The 16,471-nt window shown below is 32.9% G+C and overlaps 1 protein-coding gene across 1 annotated transcript; it reads right to left on the bottom strand.

The window, feature by feature from the left end:
- Window positions 1-1,553: 1,553 nt before the first annotated feature.
- Window positions 1,554-15,736, bottom strand: LOC139527342 (UPF0390 protein zgc136864-like). The gene is made up of 3 exons (XM_071322734.1): window positions 15,602-15,736; window positions 2,365-2,420; window positions 1,554-1,704 (listed from the first exon to the last, which is right to left on the bottom strand). Exons 1-3 carry the CDS (start codon window positions 15,693-15,695, stop codon window positions 1,567-1,569), a joined length of 288 nt encoding a protein of 95 aa, XP_071178835.1. The 5' UTR covers window positions 15,696-15,736; the 3' UTR covers window positions 1,554-1,566.
- Between the last annotated feature and the right edge of the window lie 735 nt (window positions 15,737-16,471).

Genomic DNA, 16,471 nt, shown 5'->3' with positions numbered 1-16,471 from the left:
ACCAAAACTCCCAAAATCAATACCAACCTTCCTTTTGTGGTCATAAACATTGTGTTTAAATTTCATTGATTTCTATTTACTTAAACTAAAGTTATTGTGCAAAAACCAAGAATAATGCTTATTTGGGCCCTTTTTTGGCCCCTAATTCCTAAACTGTTGGAACCAAAACTCCCAAAATCAATCCCAACCTTTCTTTTGTGGTCATAAACCTTGTGTCAAAATTTCATAGATTTCTATTAACTTCAACTAAAGTTATAGTGCGAAAACCAAGAAAATGCTTATTTGGGCCCTTTTTGGCCCCTAATTCCTAAAATGTTGGGACCAAAACTCCTAAAATCAATCCCAACCTTCCTTTTTTGGTCATAAACCTTGTGTTAAAATTTCATAGATTTCTATTCACTTTTACTAAAGTTAGAGTGCGAAAACTAAAAGTATTTGGACGACGACGACAACGACGACGCCAACGTGATAGCAATATACGACGAAAAATTTTTCAAATTTTGCCGTCGTATAAAAAGCTATCTTCTGGTATTTTATTTTACAATTCTATCATTTGGTTTAGCTTCTAATCACATAATGATGCTTTTTCCTGCATAATCCATACAAAATGTGTCATTTTGTCACAACCTGTAGTGTGAGAATATGCTCAGTGACCTATCATTTTTATTATATTTTTGAACATGTATCAATATATACTACGTTTTGGCAAAGTATGAACTAATTCTATCCTTTTTAATTTAGACTCCTATACCACCTTGAAGTAGGTGGTTAACTCTTTTTGTTCCAATATTTCAACAGGTGCAGTAGCACGTTTCTATATGATTGTCATCTTGTATCTGGAATATATCACCAGCCATTCAAGATGCGGTAGCATTAAAACCTGCTTTAAAACCACAGTACTGACTTGATATTTCAATGACTGAGGTTAATATTCATTTACATTGGTCTATGATGGACAGTTTTCTCATTAACAACCATACCACATCTCCCTATTTTATATCAAGCTTAGATGACATATCTGACTAACAATATTTAATCATAAACAACCACCTTACAATAGTCATGATAGAGGTGAAAGGTATCAAAACAATAGTCAAATTTGTAAGTGGGAAAAATCAAATAACAATCCCATGGCAAAAATGACAAGCAACCAAAAGTGAACAAGTCTACAAAGGAGGATAACAATTTTACAACATGGACAAGAAACACCAAACTTCCAGCTTTGACAGTTTAACCCAAAGAAAACTATAGCTATGTACTGTACTGTAGTCTAGAAACAATAGTTTTCGTGGTTGTTTTACGTCTATAAGGTTTCATGGGGATTTAATTTTGTGGTTTCCTTACATGTAAGTGGTATTATATTGAGGTTAAATTTTCATGGAGGTTTTCATTTCATGGATATATTCTTTCCACGAAAATAAACGAAATTAAAACCATCACAAAAATTTCTGCTTTTACAGTATATGCCTTAGGACATAGATACTTTGTACATTGTTATGAAATGTTCCTGAATTATGAATATTTTCACTTATTCAACAAAACTAGTGAAAACATTTGCTATTGTAATCATGTTTTATTTGCTTTTGATGAGGATGCCTCTTGTGCATGTTGTGACTTGACCACATGGAAAGATTTTGGTTCCACAGAGTTAGCTGTCATTGTAACTTCATGTTCTATCTTGGCATTGATGGACTTTTCTAATCCCTGAAAAACAACAAAATAATTTATAGATATGATATTTTGATTTAAAATCAAATACTTCCTCTTCATCTCATTAATTTAATGAAAGGGACTTTTTTTCTACTAACTTTTGAAATCAAGGTTTAATTCTTTCTAGGTTCTTCAAATTTTGTCTGAATGATTTTTCTTAAAGATAAAATTTGTAATTTAAATCATAAATATCTATATCTCCTTCATAAATAGCTCTGATTCTGTGTCCCTGTTTGGCTATACTTTTGATCTTTTTTTATTTTATCAACTTATTAACTTTTGTACTAAGTTTGGATATTTTAATATTTCGGTCTCCAGGATCAGTGAAAAGACATTAATTGTATGAATCCGCATCTCGTCTTTTCACGTAAGTTCTTTGTTTTGGTTGTTGTCTTTTTGACACATTCCCCATTTACATTCTCAATTTTATCTTTAACTTTTACATACATGACATATATGTAAATTTCATACAATTCCATAAAGTCAAAGGTTAGACAAAGTTATTGATGTCCATAAAAACTTTCACCTCTAGACAACCAAAATGTTGACCACACTTCCAACAAAGTCTAAGATTGCTATGTCTTGCTTTCGTAACTGGAACCTTAACTGATATGTTTCTTATGATGAAACGTATTCCTAAACTTTTCTGTATACCTTTTTAAGTTTTGCTGCTTCTAAGTGTCTTTTCTTTTTTGGAGCAATCACTTGTCCTGAAAAAAGGTTAAAATTATGATCAATTTCTTGCACACAGATATATATATTTATTCATAGATATATTTGTATTCTCATTCATGTAAAAGTTTGATTTGTTATCTATATTGTTGGTCCTTTTAGGTCATCAAATTGTATTAGCTATGGGTTATGAATGTTCAAATATTTTGGCCTTGAGTAATACATGTACTAAGAAATATTAATTGTTAAAATATGCATCAAGTGCAGTAATTTAGTTAAAAATAAGATTAAAATATTTTCAACATGTTACATTATATATATACCAGTATTTAAAATGGTGTTTTTGTATGTAAGCAATGGTAAGTGTTCATTCATTTCAGCATTAGTCAATATGGCAGCTATAAAACTCTTTGGATACAACTACAATGTAGGGCAATATATAGGACTGGTTTAGGTTGACACAATTTTAATAATATTGAAGGAGTACAACCATTTTACTTAAAGAGGGGGTGGGGGTGTTATGGTTTTTTGTCTGAGTCGACGCTTACATGTATCACCAAGGAAAAATGAGGTATTTTTCCTTAGCAATATTTTTGAATAGTTTTGTATTGTAATAGAAAAATGTAGTTTATTTTATTTCATATGGTTTATTAGTTAATGTATGCGGGTTCTACTTTGTAAACTATTTTACATAAAATTATTGTTTAAATGTTCTATACATTTCAAGCGTAGGATACTTCAACCAATGTCAAATAAGCACTTTTATAAACTATTGATCTTGTCTGGACAATGAGACTGCAGCAGTTACCAAATTATATATATGTCTAGTAAAGTTATAAAGAGCATCTTAAAAGTTCGGACAACGGTCAAGCGACATCTGCAACTTTATTTGTGTATTATACATTTTGTCGATAACTCATAAATCATACATTCTTTTGTTTGTTACTTGCTAGGACATTCAGAACTTAGTATTTAAACTTATTAAGCCGCTATGAAATACATAGCGAGTTTCTTGATATTCTAGGTGTCAGTCGATCCCGGCCTGCCTCTCTATCGGCAGCAATGTTGCATATTCTTATACATGTATTTCTTGTGTTGTAAAATAAGAATGCTTTATCTATACGAGAATAATTAATATACCATCATTGAACTTAGTGTTTTATTGACTTCTTGTGCGTTATATGAAGAAAACCAGACAATGCGATACCTATGCTCTACCATCACTATACAGAGTTAGTTCCCTACAAAATAAATGATAGGAACTGGGTCGCAGAATGTCAGCTAGTTCCCCCACTTATTGACATGCGATCCGGTCCGGTCATAGAGTGGTTCGAGGACCCGGCTTCGTTTCTCGTGAAGAAGATGCTTGCTGAACTTTAAGGACTAGTGCCATAATATAGAAGACCTCCAGGACAGGAAACCGTATAGGAATTTAGCTATTTACTTATTCCTTGGTAACTGCAGAGGGTGAGTACAGCCTATTATTAAATCACCTGTGACACTTTTATATATAATAATAGTTTTAATTTATTGAACATATAATTAGGTCTGATAAGTGATAAGGCTTATATTTTTCATCCCTCCTGAAGTCTAATATTATATTATTAAAATGGCAAAGTCTTTTGAGTTCAAGAACAACTTCATGGCTAATGTAGAAACAGCCATTGTAAATAGTAATAAAATAAGGGTTAAATTAGGTAATATTTATATTAATGCTCTTGTAGACTCTGGTGCTACAATTTCTGTTATTAATGAGCAATTGCTTAGAAGAGCATTTTATAAGAAAGAATTACCAGTCATAAGTACTACAGATTTACATGAAATTCGTGGAGTATGCAATACTGTACATAATGTTCAAGGGAAAATTGATTTGGACATAGATGTCAATGGGTTAGTTATGCCCTTTTCTTTTTATATTTTAAGAGATGTTGGATTTCACTTAATCCTTGGTCAAGATTTTTTGACTACTCATAAGGCAAATATTGATTTTTCAAATGGTTGTGTTTCATTTCATAATGATTTTACTATTGCTGCCTTGGAGTCTGGAAAGAATTTAGAGAGATATTTCATAGCAAACACAAACAAAACGCTCACTTTAAAAGCATATACAGAGAATGATATACAACTTTCTATCAATAAATTCCCAACAAATACAACAGTGCTGTTAGAGCCACACGATAATTTGATAAACAGACAAATATTAGGTTCAAATTGTCTCAGTGTAGTTAAAAATGCAAAAGTTTACTACAGAGTGCTAAATCCAACAAATGAAGACATTGTTATAAAGGCAAATTCACCAATTTCAAAAGTTTGGAAATCACCCACAAAACCAATCTGTGCCTTAGAGAACAAATCAAAATCTGATGTTCAATTTCAAGACCCAATTAAAGAGGCATTAAATCTTAATGTTACAATTGATTCCGATAACATTACTAAAGAACAACACCAAAAACTTCTAAAGTTAATAGGATCAAATAGGAATGTTTTCGCAAAAGATGCGTCTGAATTAGGCAAAACAGACTTGCATTATCACAATATTGAAACGACAAATGAAGCACCAGTAAGGTCTAAACGGTTTCAATATTCACCAAAAATGCAAGAAGTTATGGAGACACAAATCAAAAATCTCAAAGAAAATGACATCATAGAAGAATCAATGTCTCCTTACCATAGCAGTGTAATCTTAGTGAAAAAACCAAACAATACATACAGATTCGTTTTAGACTTTCGAAAATTGAATGAGGTCACTAAAAAAGTTTCTTTCTCAATTCCTAAAATAGAAGAGGTTGTTGATACAGTTGGCTATTCAAGAGCTAAAATTTTCAGTTCGCTTGATCTTGCTAGTGGATTTCATCAGGTGCCACTTGATGAACAGTCAAAACACAAAACAGCATTCATGACACCACAAGGTCAATACCAATTTAAAAGATTGTGTTTTGGTTTAACAAATGCACCTGCAACATTTCAAATGTTAATGACTAAAGTCTTACAAGAACTAAATTGGAAGGTTGCACTTATATACATAGATGACATATTAGTGTTTTCCAAAAACTTTGATGAACATCTTGAACATTTGAATCTGGTATTTCAAAAATTAAAACAAGCAAAGTTAACTTTACAACCCTCAAAATGTCATTTTGCGGCAAAACAAGTAAAATATTTAGGACACATTATCTCTGAACATGGCATACAGGTTGACAAATCTAAAACAGTTGCAGTTTCTGAATATCCCATTCCAAAATCAGTCAAACAATTACGTAGCTTTCTTGGTATGTGCAACTATTACAGAAAATTTATTCAAAACTACAGTAAAATTTGTTCCTCTCTTACAACACTATTAAAGAAAGATGTAAAATTTGATTGGACAACAAAACAAGATGATGCATTCAATACATTAAAACAAAAACTGACATCTGCACCAATCCTTGCATTTCCTGACTTTGAAAAAGAGTTTTTCCTGTCAATAGATGCGTCAGATTCGGCAATTGGTTATGTATTAGGTCAAAAACATCATGAAGGACTAGAAAAAGTTATTGCATATGGAGGTAGAGGTTTAAGAGATCAGGAAAAACGTTGGCATATCAATCACAAAGAAGGGTTAGCTCTAATTGAAGCTATAAAAACTTTCAAACCGTATATAGTAAACAATCAGTTTACAGTTTACACTGATAGTATAACCGTGCGATGGCTAAATAACTCAAAGGACGCTACTGGACGACTTGGGAGGTGGTCATTGTTTTTACAGCAGTACACTTTCAACATTGTTCATAGACCAGGCACCCAGAACCAAAATGCTGATGCATTGTCACGAAGAGATTATCCCATAGATAGCCAAGACAAAGAATACCAATCTGATGATGACCTTCCAGAGATTGGTTCACTTCATGCTGAAAGGAAAGAACATATAGCAGTCACCTTTGAGTTTGGCTGGGAAAACAGCATCCGGATTCCTGAAGTTCTAGCTATTGAAGAGGACCAACCTAAAGATCCTGATGAGATGTTACCAACACGTCAAACCTTGTACCAGCTACAAAGAAACTGTCCAGACTTCAAACCAATTTTTGATTATAAACTAAAAGGACTCGTTCCAGATGAGGTTCAAAAGGCAAGATCTCTTGTTGCAAAGGCGTACCATTATGAAATTATTGAAGGCATTTTGTACCATATGGTTTCCGAAAATTCAAGAAAACTTCCTCCAGGCCATAATTTCATAAAACAACTTTGTGTTCCAGCTGTCCTACGACGTGATGTGATGTTATGTTACCATGATAGTAAAATGGCAGCTCATCCAGGTGTTGAGAGAAACCATGCATCCTTACGTTTAAAATACTATTGGCCAAATATGTATTCCGACATAGACAAGTACGTAAGAACATGTGAACAGTGCCAGAAATCAAAGAACTCTAAACATCAGAGACCAGTACCCCTTACTCCTTTGCCAATTGAAAATGTGTTTGAAAGAATGCATATGGATTTTTTAGAACTATCAACAACACCTGACAAACACAGATACTTGCTACTAGTGGTTGACAGTTACTCAAAATGGTGTGAGGCATTTCCCTTGAAATCAATGAGAGCAAAGGTGGTTGCTAAAGTATTATTCAATGAGATAATTTGCCGCTGGGGAAGTCCACGTTGTATCATATCTGACAGAGGTGCCAATTTCATGTCCAAGCTTGTTCAAGCTCTTTGCGAGTTATGTGATGTTACTAGACACTATACAAGTAGCTATCATCCGCAAACCAATGCAGCCTGTGAAAGAATGAATTCTTATATCATTCAATCCCTTCGTTCATATTGTAACAAAGAACAGACAGATTGGCCAGATTTTATCCCTCCAATCATGATGGCTTACAGGTCCACACCTGCAACACAGTCAACTCAATTCTCACCATTTGAAATACTGTTTGGACAACCAATGAGGCTGCCTATTGATGTGTCTTTAATACCAAAACAAACAATGCCAAGGGAAACTAAACAACATGTAAATGAATTGGTAAACAGATTAAAACTCTACCGTGAAGTTGCTGCTAAAAACCAGAAAGAAAAACAAGACAAATATACCTTTCAACACGACAAAAAAGCAGTTCAACCAACTTTCGTTGCTGGGGCAAAAGTATGGCTATATTGTAGCAGAACACCAAAAGGCAAGAATCACAAATTAGTTCAAAGATGGACAGGTCCTTACCGAATTCTGTACAAAGGGCCAAATAATACCTTTAAGATTAAGAATACTGAAACACAAAAAGAGGTTAAGGCATTAGTACATGCTAAGAGACTGAAAGACTACCATAATCCCCTAGACCGTCCAAATTATCTGCTGCCTGAATATGAAGACATTCTACTTGATGTAGAAGAGCAAGATGATAACGAAGCCACAAATGTTGAGCGTAATGATGACCTTATTGATTCACAAAACATGCAAAATGAAGACAATAATCAGACACAAAATGAAGTTCAGACTCAAAGTTCAGTTCAAAATGATACAAATATTCAAGACAAACATAATTCACAGGTCAAAAATTCACAAAAGGCAAACCAAGGGGCATCACAAAATCAAAACAGATTACAAAACCCTCAGCATACCGCATTTCAGTCCAATGAAATTGAAAAACTTGTTGAATATAGTCTTTATCAGGGTAAACCTATATACAAAGTAAAATTGACTGGTAAGCCAGGAACTAGTTGGCAAGATGGTTCACGTATTCCAGAAAATTTAAAACAGGATTACCATAGACAATACAATGCAAAAGGACGAAAGCGGAAACGTCCAGGAAAACACAAGTTTTTTGAGTCAACTAAAAGTCCGTCAGTTCAAGTCATACAAACTTATAAGGCATTTCCCAAAACAAAACCAAATTCATTTCAAAACCAGGGAAATAGTCAACAATTCAGTCAAGTACCTAATCAAAAAATTGTAAGCGTTCTATTAGACAAAGATCAAAAACAGTCCAGATATTTAGTAAAGTTTTCAAATGGTAATGTCTGTCAAGGTCCAAGAAGTACTCTATTTATGAGTGAGGATTTAAGACCTGATGTGTTTAGGCAGTTCTTAAAAGTCCTAAAACAAGAAGAAAATATGTGTGCAAACTCTCAAAATCCAGTACAACCAAATGATTTTGTGCCAGTATCCCAGTTTGATATTGAAACAATGAAATTTATGCACCATTTTACACCTACAACACGAAGAGCAATACCCACTCAATATTCATCTGGTCATGGCATTAACAGGTTCAGATTAAAACTTATTGAACATTATGCAAGGGTTAATGGCAATGATCCAAGTCTGTACTAGTTCCTTACCAAAACTGGGTATGTTATAGGTTCTGCTTTAATCGAGCTTTTGTTCTTAAAAAGACATGCTCGTATAAGTTTTTAAGGATCTATATACTTATTTCAGCATTGTTCATGCTCTTGTCCTAGACAAAGACCATGGAATACAATTTTTTTCCCACTGTTATGTAATTTTTGTTGTTCTTATCATTCAACACTAAAATAAAGTAATAAGACATAAATTAAAAATAACAATGATTGTTTAATGTGATGACAAATATTTAGAAACATTTTTAAACTGTAGAGTAAGGGTTGGTCTCGTCAACCAAACCTTACTTCTTACAGGCAGTTTAGTATGGAAGTGACGACTCCATGCTGAATTATTATCAAATTCGGGGAATTCATTTTCATTGATTTCTTAAGATTATGATACATCATTGTTATTTTTGGTTTTTGAAATATTAATATTTATATCTAATCAGTCAGTTATAAAAGTCCGAAAATTTATTTTTACCCTATATTTCTTAAGTAATGTGTTAGTTAATCCCAAGGGTTTGTACTTTATAGTTTTTAATAAATTCAAAGATCAACTAAAGAATAATATTAATGCTATGTACATGTAGATACTAAACGTTTCTCTATTAAATATAAACTCTGCTCATCGCTTTTCATAGGGCTAAGAATAAATAGTTTTTCAAGTTTATAGGATATTAATATTTCATGTATTCAGGCCAAAATAAATTGTCACAAGGTGATTTTGGTAAGCTGTGTCTCATTATACTCAGTAGTATGGAAGAAGTTTCAATAACATTTATGATTATCAAATTAGACTATTTCAGAGGATTCTAGTACAGAAAAGAACCAGAATACAAGACATTTTCAAAGTAAATTGCAGTTAAGCAATCAAGTTCTGTGCTTTGCTCGTGGGAAAAAGAGATATATTCAGCCTCATTCTAGTGTCGGTTCCTCATGCTTGTCAAATATTATATAAAGGAAAAATCCATTAGGTTATGGATTTCATGTTACATTTCGGAATATGTAACATTTCATTGTGTGTCTTTTTTTGAAACTTCCATGTGGATATTGATTTCAAAGTTTTACATTCGTTGATGTAAAACATCAGTGGATCAGGTGAATCTCCATGTGGATATGGAATTCACAGTTTACATCTGTCATATGTAAATTTCTTCAGTTTCATGCGGATTGAAACTTCGAAGGTCAGGAAAACCATATATAAGGTATGAATCGCCATGCAGAAATGGGATTTAGAAGTTTCATGTGGATTGAGACTTCAAACCAGGCAACTGGTTTATGCCGATAAAACATCCTTCGGGTACCACTCTCTTCTGAGAGGAAGGTTTGTTTTGTGTCCAGAAGATTTGTCGTGTTCGTGCAACAGAACAGATGTGTTCCAGAATATTTCAGACCAATAGACTATTATCAAAAGATTTGTATCAAAAGATTTAAATCATAAGACTGTGTTAAAATAACTATTCATTTCGTTAATAATGAGATTTATGTCAAAGGATTCATATCAATTGAAGCAAAACCAAAAGATTAATATCAATAGAAGCAAAACCAAAAGACTGTGTTCGAATGACAATACATTTTTTGTTCAATGACGTTAATAATGATATTCATGTACATAATTCAGGATGTGTTTACTTTCAATGAGGATATTTCAATTATTGTAGAATAATTTGCTTTAATGAAATAATGTTAATTTAAATAATGTGTGTTACCATGTAGTATATATATTATGCACATGTATGAAAAGATTTTTTTTTTATTGTTATTTCTTCTTTCTATAAGAAAAAAAAAAATCTTTTGTGGAAGAAGGGAGAGTATATCACCAAGGAAAAATGAGGTATTTTTCCTTAGCAATATTTTTGAATAGTTTTGTATTGTAATAGAAAAATGTAGTTTATTTTATTTCATATGGTTTATTAGTTAATGTATGCGGGTTCTACTTTGTAAACTATTTTACATAAAATTATTGTTTAAATGTTCTATACATTTCAAGCGTAGGATACTTCAACCAATGTCAAATAAGCACTTTTATAAACTATTGATCTTGTCTGGACAATGAGACTGCAGCAGTTACCAAATTATATATATGTCTAGTAAAGTTATAAAGAGCATCTTAAAAGTTCGGACAACGGTCAAGCGACATCTGCAACTTTATTTGTGTATTATACATTTTGTCGATAACTCATAAATCATACATTCTTTTGTTTGTTACTTGCTAGGACATTCAGAACTTAGTATTTAAACTTATTAAGCCGCTATGAAATACATAGCGAGTTTCTTGATATTCTAGGTGTCAGTCGATCCCGGCCTGCCTCTCTATCGGCAGCAATGTTGCATATTCTTATACATGTATTTCTTGTGTTGTAAAATAAGAATGCTTTATCTATACGAGAATAATTAATATACCATCATTGAACTTAGTGTTTTATTGACTTCTTGTGCGTTATATGAAGAAAACCAGACAATGCGATACCTATGCTCTACCATCACTATACAGAGTTAGTTCCCTACAAAATAAATGATAGGAACTGGGTCGCAGAATGTCAGCTAGTTCCCCCACTTATTGACATGCGATCCGGTCCGGTCATACATGTAACACTACATATACATGTAACACTACATATACATGTAACACTCAGAAACGTGTCCTTCCCCCAAAACGTGTCCGATACTCCCAAATGTGTCCACATCGACGTCACTGAACTGCAAAACATGTCTAGTTGTAAAAAGGGCATCAAAAGCGTGTCATTTGTATTATTTAAACTCCTAAAAGTGTCAATTTTTAATAAACACCAAAACGTGCCCAATCCGTCAAACATGCCCAATCCCCCAAACTTGTCCTATGATATAAAGGGAACTAAAAGATTGTTACATTGATATTCTGTAAAAATAAAGCTGTCCTTTTCCCCTCCAAAAAATATAATTTAATTCCGAGTTACAAGTTACGATTAGTGTAGATTCCTAAAATCCGTAAAGTGTAAATTCCTAATAACTGTTCACCATTCATTTAGGCCTAACGACAAATTCCCTGAATAATTAAGGTACAATCCAAGAGTTCCGGCAAATTTTTTTCCGCATCTCATTATATAACTTATCCAAAGTATGTTGCCGTCCTGTCCATGCATGAAATATTTGCCACTGGACGTAATGTCTCCAGTTTGCGTGTATTTAAGTGATGTCCGAAACTAAAAGTTCATAATATAAAACCTTACTACCAGTGTTTATAATTTTTAGAGCTTTTTTTCCATTTTTTGAGAGAATCAAATAGTTTCTTAGTGAAGTTATAAAAAAAAATCGGTCTTTTAATACTGGCTCTTTAGATTTTTAATAGATATAGGAAGATGTGGTGTGAGTGCCAATGAGACAACTCTCCATACAAATAACAATTTAAAAAGTAAACCATTATAGGTTAAAGTACGGCCTTCAACACGGAGCCTTGGCTCACACCGAACAACAAGCTATAAAGGACCCCAAAATTACTAGTGTAAAACCATTCAAACGGGAAAACTAACGGTCTTATCTATATAAACAAAACGAGAAACGAGAAACACGTATATATTGCATAAACAAACGACAACTACTGTACATCAGATTCCTGACTTAGGACAGGTGCAAACATTTGCAGCGGGATTAAACGTTTTAATGGATCCAAACCTCCTCCCTTTTTCTGAAACAATAGCATAACATCACAACAAAGAAAAACATACGATAAAATATCAATTGGCAGACTTAACTCAATCAAAAAACGTATGATTAAACAATGAACGAATAAATTTGATCTGCGATATCTGAATACAAATGCACAGTTAATTAAATATTAGAGACAAACATTCATGACCAAAAAGCTAACAAACAAATTCAAACACAGGACATGACTGAGAAATATTTAACCAATCAATGTTAACTTTAGAAAAAAACCGTTTTTTTTATAATCTTGAAGTTTATACAAATGTTGTAAGAATAAGTGAAAAATTGAAGATATTACAAATAATCAAAGCTGGTGTACATACAAGATCCATATAAATAAAAAATAACAAAAAAGCATTATAAACAGTATCAACAGGTCGAATTAACAAGAAAATACGATTTGAGAGTACTCGCAGTTACTGACAGCTAGTTAAAAGCCAAAACCAATTAATAATAAAAAATCATGCATCAGAGACTAAAATCGACTAAAACACATCACAGGGATTTAGTATTTTAACGTCATTAATAGTCAAAGAAGACATGACTTGTGCAATGCCAAAAATAAATGTATCGACAGGTAGTAGTATAGTGAAGAGCGACTTCTATAGAAATAAAAGTTAACGTGTCTGTGTCTCTATACATCTCGCCTCAAAAGATAATGAAATTCAGTTATGTTTTAATTTGCTAATGACAATATCAATATTAGTGCCAATGTGAACTATATTCAGAGATCTTATTACAATATTGGTACGATAACCCTTACTTATAAGTTTGTTTAAAGGTTCGATGAGTTTACAAGGATCACATAGTGATTTCCTCGCTTTAAGTACAATATTACCATAAAATTTAGGATGTGAAATACCATTTTTAATAAGCTTTCTACAGGTATAGCCAAATTTACTAATCAAATCTTTGTATCTATGAAAGAATTTAGTAAAAGTTTTAAGTAATTTATGGTATCGAAATCCCTGACACAACAATTTACCAGTGATGCATTGATTACGTTCGTTAAAATCTATGACATCAGAACACACACGGGCAAACTGAACGAGTTGCGATATGTAAACACTGTATGATGGAGCCAAAGGCACATCGCCTTCTAAAAAAGGAAAATTAACAATAGGAAATGAAAAATCGTCTCTTTTGTCGTAAATTTTAGTGTGAAGTTTCCCGTTTGAAATTGAAATGTCTAAATCTAGAAAAGGACAACTGCTACTGTTTATGTTAGATTTAGTTAAAGTAAGTTCGTTTGGGTAAATTTCTGAAGTATATTTAGAGAACTCTGGATTATTCAACGAAAAAATATCATCATGATCATCCAGATAACGGTAGGTATTTTTGAATGTATCAACCAAATGTAACAATGATGGGTCTTTACTGAGTTTGGTCATAAACTGAGATTCATAGCAATATAGAAATAAATCTGCTATTAAAGGGGCACAGTTGGTGCCCATAGGAATACCTACTACCTGACGATACACTTTATCGCCGAAATGTACATAAATGTTATCAAGCAGAAAGTTTAAAGCTTCAATCATATCCTCACATTTCCAGTAACACACTAAGTGTATCTAGCATACTTTCCTTTTTCGTTACAGAAAAAGGCCTTAAACGAGTTACAGCAAATAAAATTACAATGAGATTTTTCGAAAGACCATTTTATCAAATACAAAAACTTTTTCTTTATAAGATTGTGTGGAAGTGTAGTGTACAGAGTAGAAAAATCTTAACTAATGTTTATCCCGAATAATTGTAAACAAATTTAGGCCCAATCCTTAATCACCTGTATGATAATAAAACTTATGTAAAGTATTTATTGTTAATATGATATCGTTCAAATAATGCATGAAATATTTGGCACTGGACTTCTGACTCTTGTTTGTATGTCTTCACTTTAGTAGTGATGCTGGAAATCTAAAATTTATTAAAATACCTGATAACCAGTTTATGATTGAATATCTTATCAGAACTGTTGAAAAAAGGAATTCAATTCTTTTAAAATCCTACCGTGCAGTATTCTCAGATTACAGCTGATTTCCTAATGCTTGCGAAGTAAAACTTTGTTTGGCTTGCTTGCTTTGTTTGTGTAATTGTTAATACAAGCTTTGTAAATAAGTTTGACATCTTTAAACAATATATATAGGCATAGTTTAACCTGAATATATTATATTTGAATTTAATTGGGTGTTACATTGTATCTTATGGTAAACGCTTAATGCAACTGAACTAGAATTGTTTGTACATGTTTGTGCGCTCTAAACATCATAATACTTGCAAGTGGACTATAATCAATTTTAGTCAAAAGTCGATTTATATGTTACAGATTAAATTTGCAATAACAACCGGCATTGGACCAACTAATACTAATAAATTACCACTTCATCAACTGTGTCCCCATAATAGAATTGCTGTAAACGTTATTGATTTTATTCATGTATATTAGCGCTAAATACTTGAGACGTTTAGGCACGTTTGGGTGTTATAAAATCAGACACGTTTTGGGAATATTGGATATTATGGACACGTTTAGGGAATATTGGATATTATGGACACGTTTTGGGAATATTGGATATTATGGACACGTTTAGGGAGAATAGACACATTTGGGGGAATCGGACACGTTTGGGGGACAGGACACGTTTGGGAGTGTTACATACATGATATAAGAAAAGGGGAAACCTAGTCCAAGATTACTGTGACGTCCAACGGCCAACGTAAGTCCCCTGACAAGGGAGACAATCCAGTGTCAACAGCGACACCTACAGAATAGAGGGAGGGTAGGAGGGGTCCTGATCCCGAAATCCCGGGGTTAAAAACAAGACATCCCGAAATCCCGGGCTTAAAAAACACGAAATCCCGAGGTCCCGAAATTCGAAGAAAACATTCCCGGATCCCGAAAGGATCAATCCCGAAAGGATCAATCCCGAAAACCCGAGCTTAAAAACACCCGATCCCGGAGTCCCGATAAAGGTCCTATCCCCCCTCAGAATACAGACTGTGTAAAAGTTGCCAATATGTGCTATTAACATTTCAGGTGCCATTTGGTCAGTCTAGGTGATATTCAGTTTTAGGAGGTACCGTGGGAAAGATGGAACAGTCATTGAGATAACAAAAATTAAAAAAAAAACAAAAAACAACACATGAACACCCCCCTTTTTTTCGATGGTTCCTAACTCAGTAACTGTCTGTGATCACCTCGGACCAAAGAACCTGGTAATTGCCGTAATACCTCCTTTTTTCAGCCCCAATGGTTTGTTCTGCTTTTTGTTCTTTGTCTTAATGCCATTTGGAAGTTTTTTTAATTTCGATTTCCCTTGCACCATCGTGAAAAATAATAACAACAATATTACTTTTTTTACGAAACGAATTTGAGTGTTTTCTTCTTCGTATTTAATTTTACTTGAACTAATTCTTCGAAAAATAAAATAAACTTTAACAAAAGAAAGCTGCTATTTTGATTATTTTAGATTTACATTTCTTCAGGAGAACAAAATAGTAAATTTTCGTTTTGTATAATATTCCGGGGAGCGTCTTTTTACCACAGAACACCACAGAATACCACAGAACACCACAGAATACCACAGAACACTAAAAATATACCACAGAACACATATAATATGCCACAGAACTCCTAAATAGTAACAATTCAGACATTGCAGTTGTTGTTATTGCTAATTATGTCTATAATATGACTTTATTAGTCAAACAAATTAAAAATTTCAATCTAGTGTCGACTCATTGTCCTTACGACCCTAATCGACTTGGCCTTTAATTGGGACCAGACTAAAAATTAATGTAAGACCAATTATCGAGAAAACCACATAGAATTGTACCAATATAATTTTTTCTTGTTGGAAATTGAAGGTCGAAGACTGATTTAAGTTTGTTTGTGTGTGTGTGTGTGTGTGTCTTCCTCAAATTTCAAGTGAAAAAAATCTAGTTTAGATAAGTCTTGTCTGTGGTCAAATTTCAATAATAATAAAGAGATATAAAATTAAGTTGAAAATTTTAATTTGATAACATCAATAACAAAACAATTCAATAAATACATTAATGTCTTTTTTCGGCTCTTTCTGTTCTTGGTCTCTTTCTCTGCATA

Source organism: Mytilus edulis, chromosome 6, assembly GCF_963676685.1.
Source record: "Mytilus edulis chromosome 6, xbMytEdul2.2, whole genome shotgun sequence".
NCBI lineage: Eukaryota > Metazoa > Mollusca > Bivalvia > Mytilida > Mytilidae > Mytilus > Mytilus edulis.
The sequence above is the reverse complement of the archived record's forward strand: the minus strand, read 5'-3'. Positions and strand labels throughout refer to the sequence as shown.

Excerpts from the sequence above, each read along its gene's own strand:
- LOC139527342 (XM_071322734.1), bottom strand. The coding sequence starts at position 15,695 with ATGGTGCAAGGGAAATCGAAATTAAAAAAACTTCCAAATGGCATTAAG. Across the intron at positions 2,421-15,601 it reads ATTGGGGCTGAAAAAAGGAG|GACAAGTGATTGCTCCAAAA; the intron begins GTATTACGGCAA and ends ACCTTTTTTCAG. Across the intron at positions 1,705-2,364 it reads AAGCAGCAAAACTTAAAAAG|GGATTAGAAAAGTCCATCAA; the intron begins GTATACAGAAAA and ends GTTGTTTTTCAG.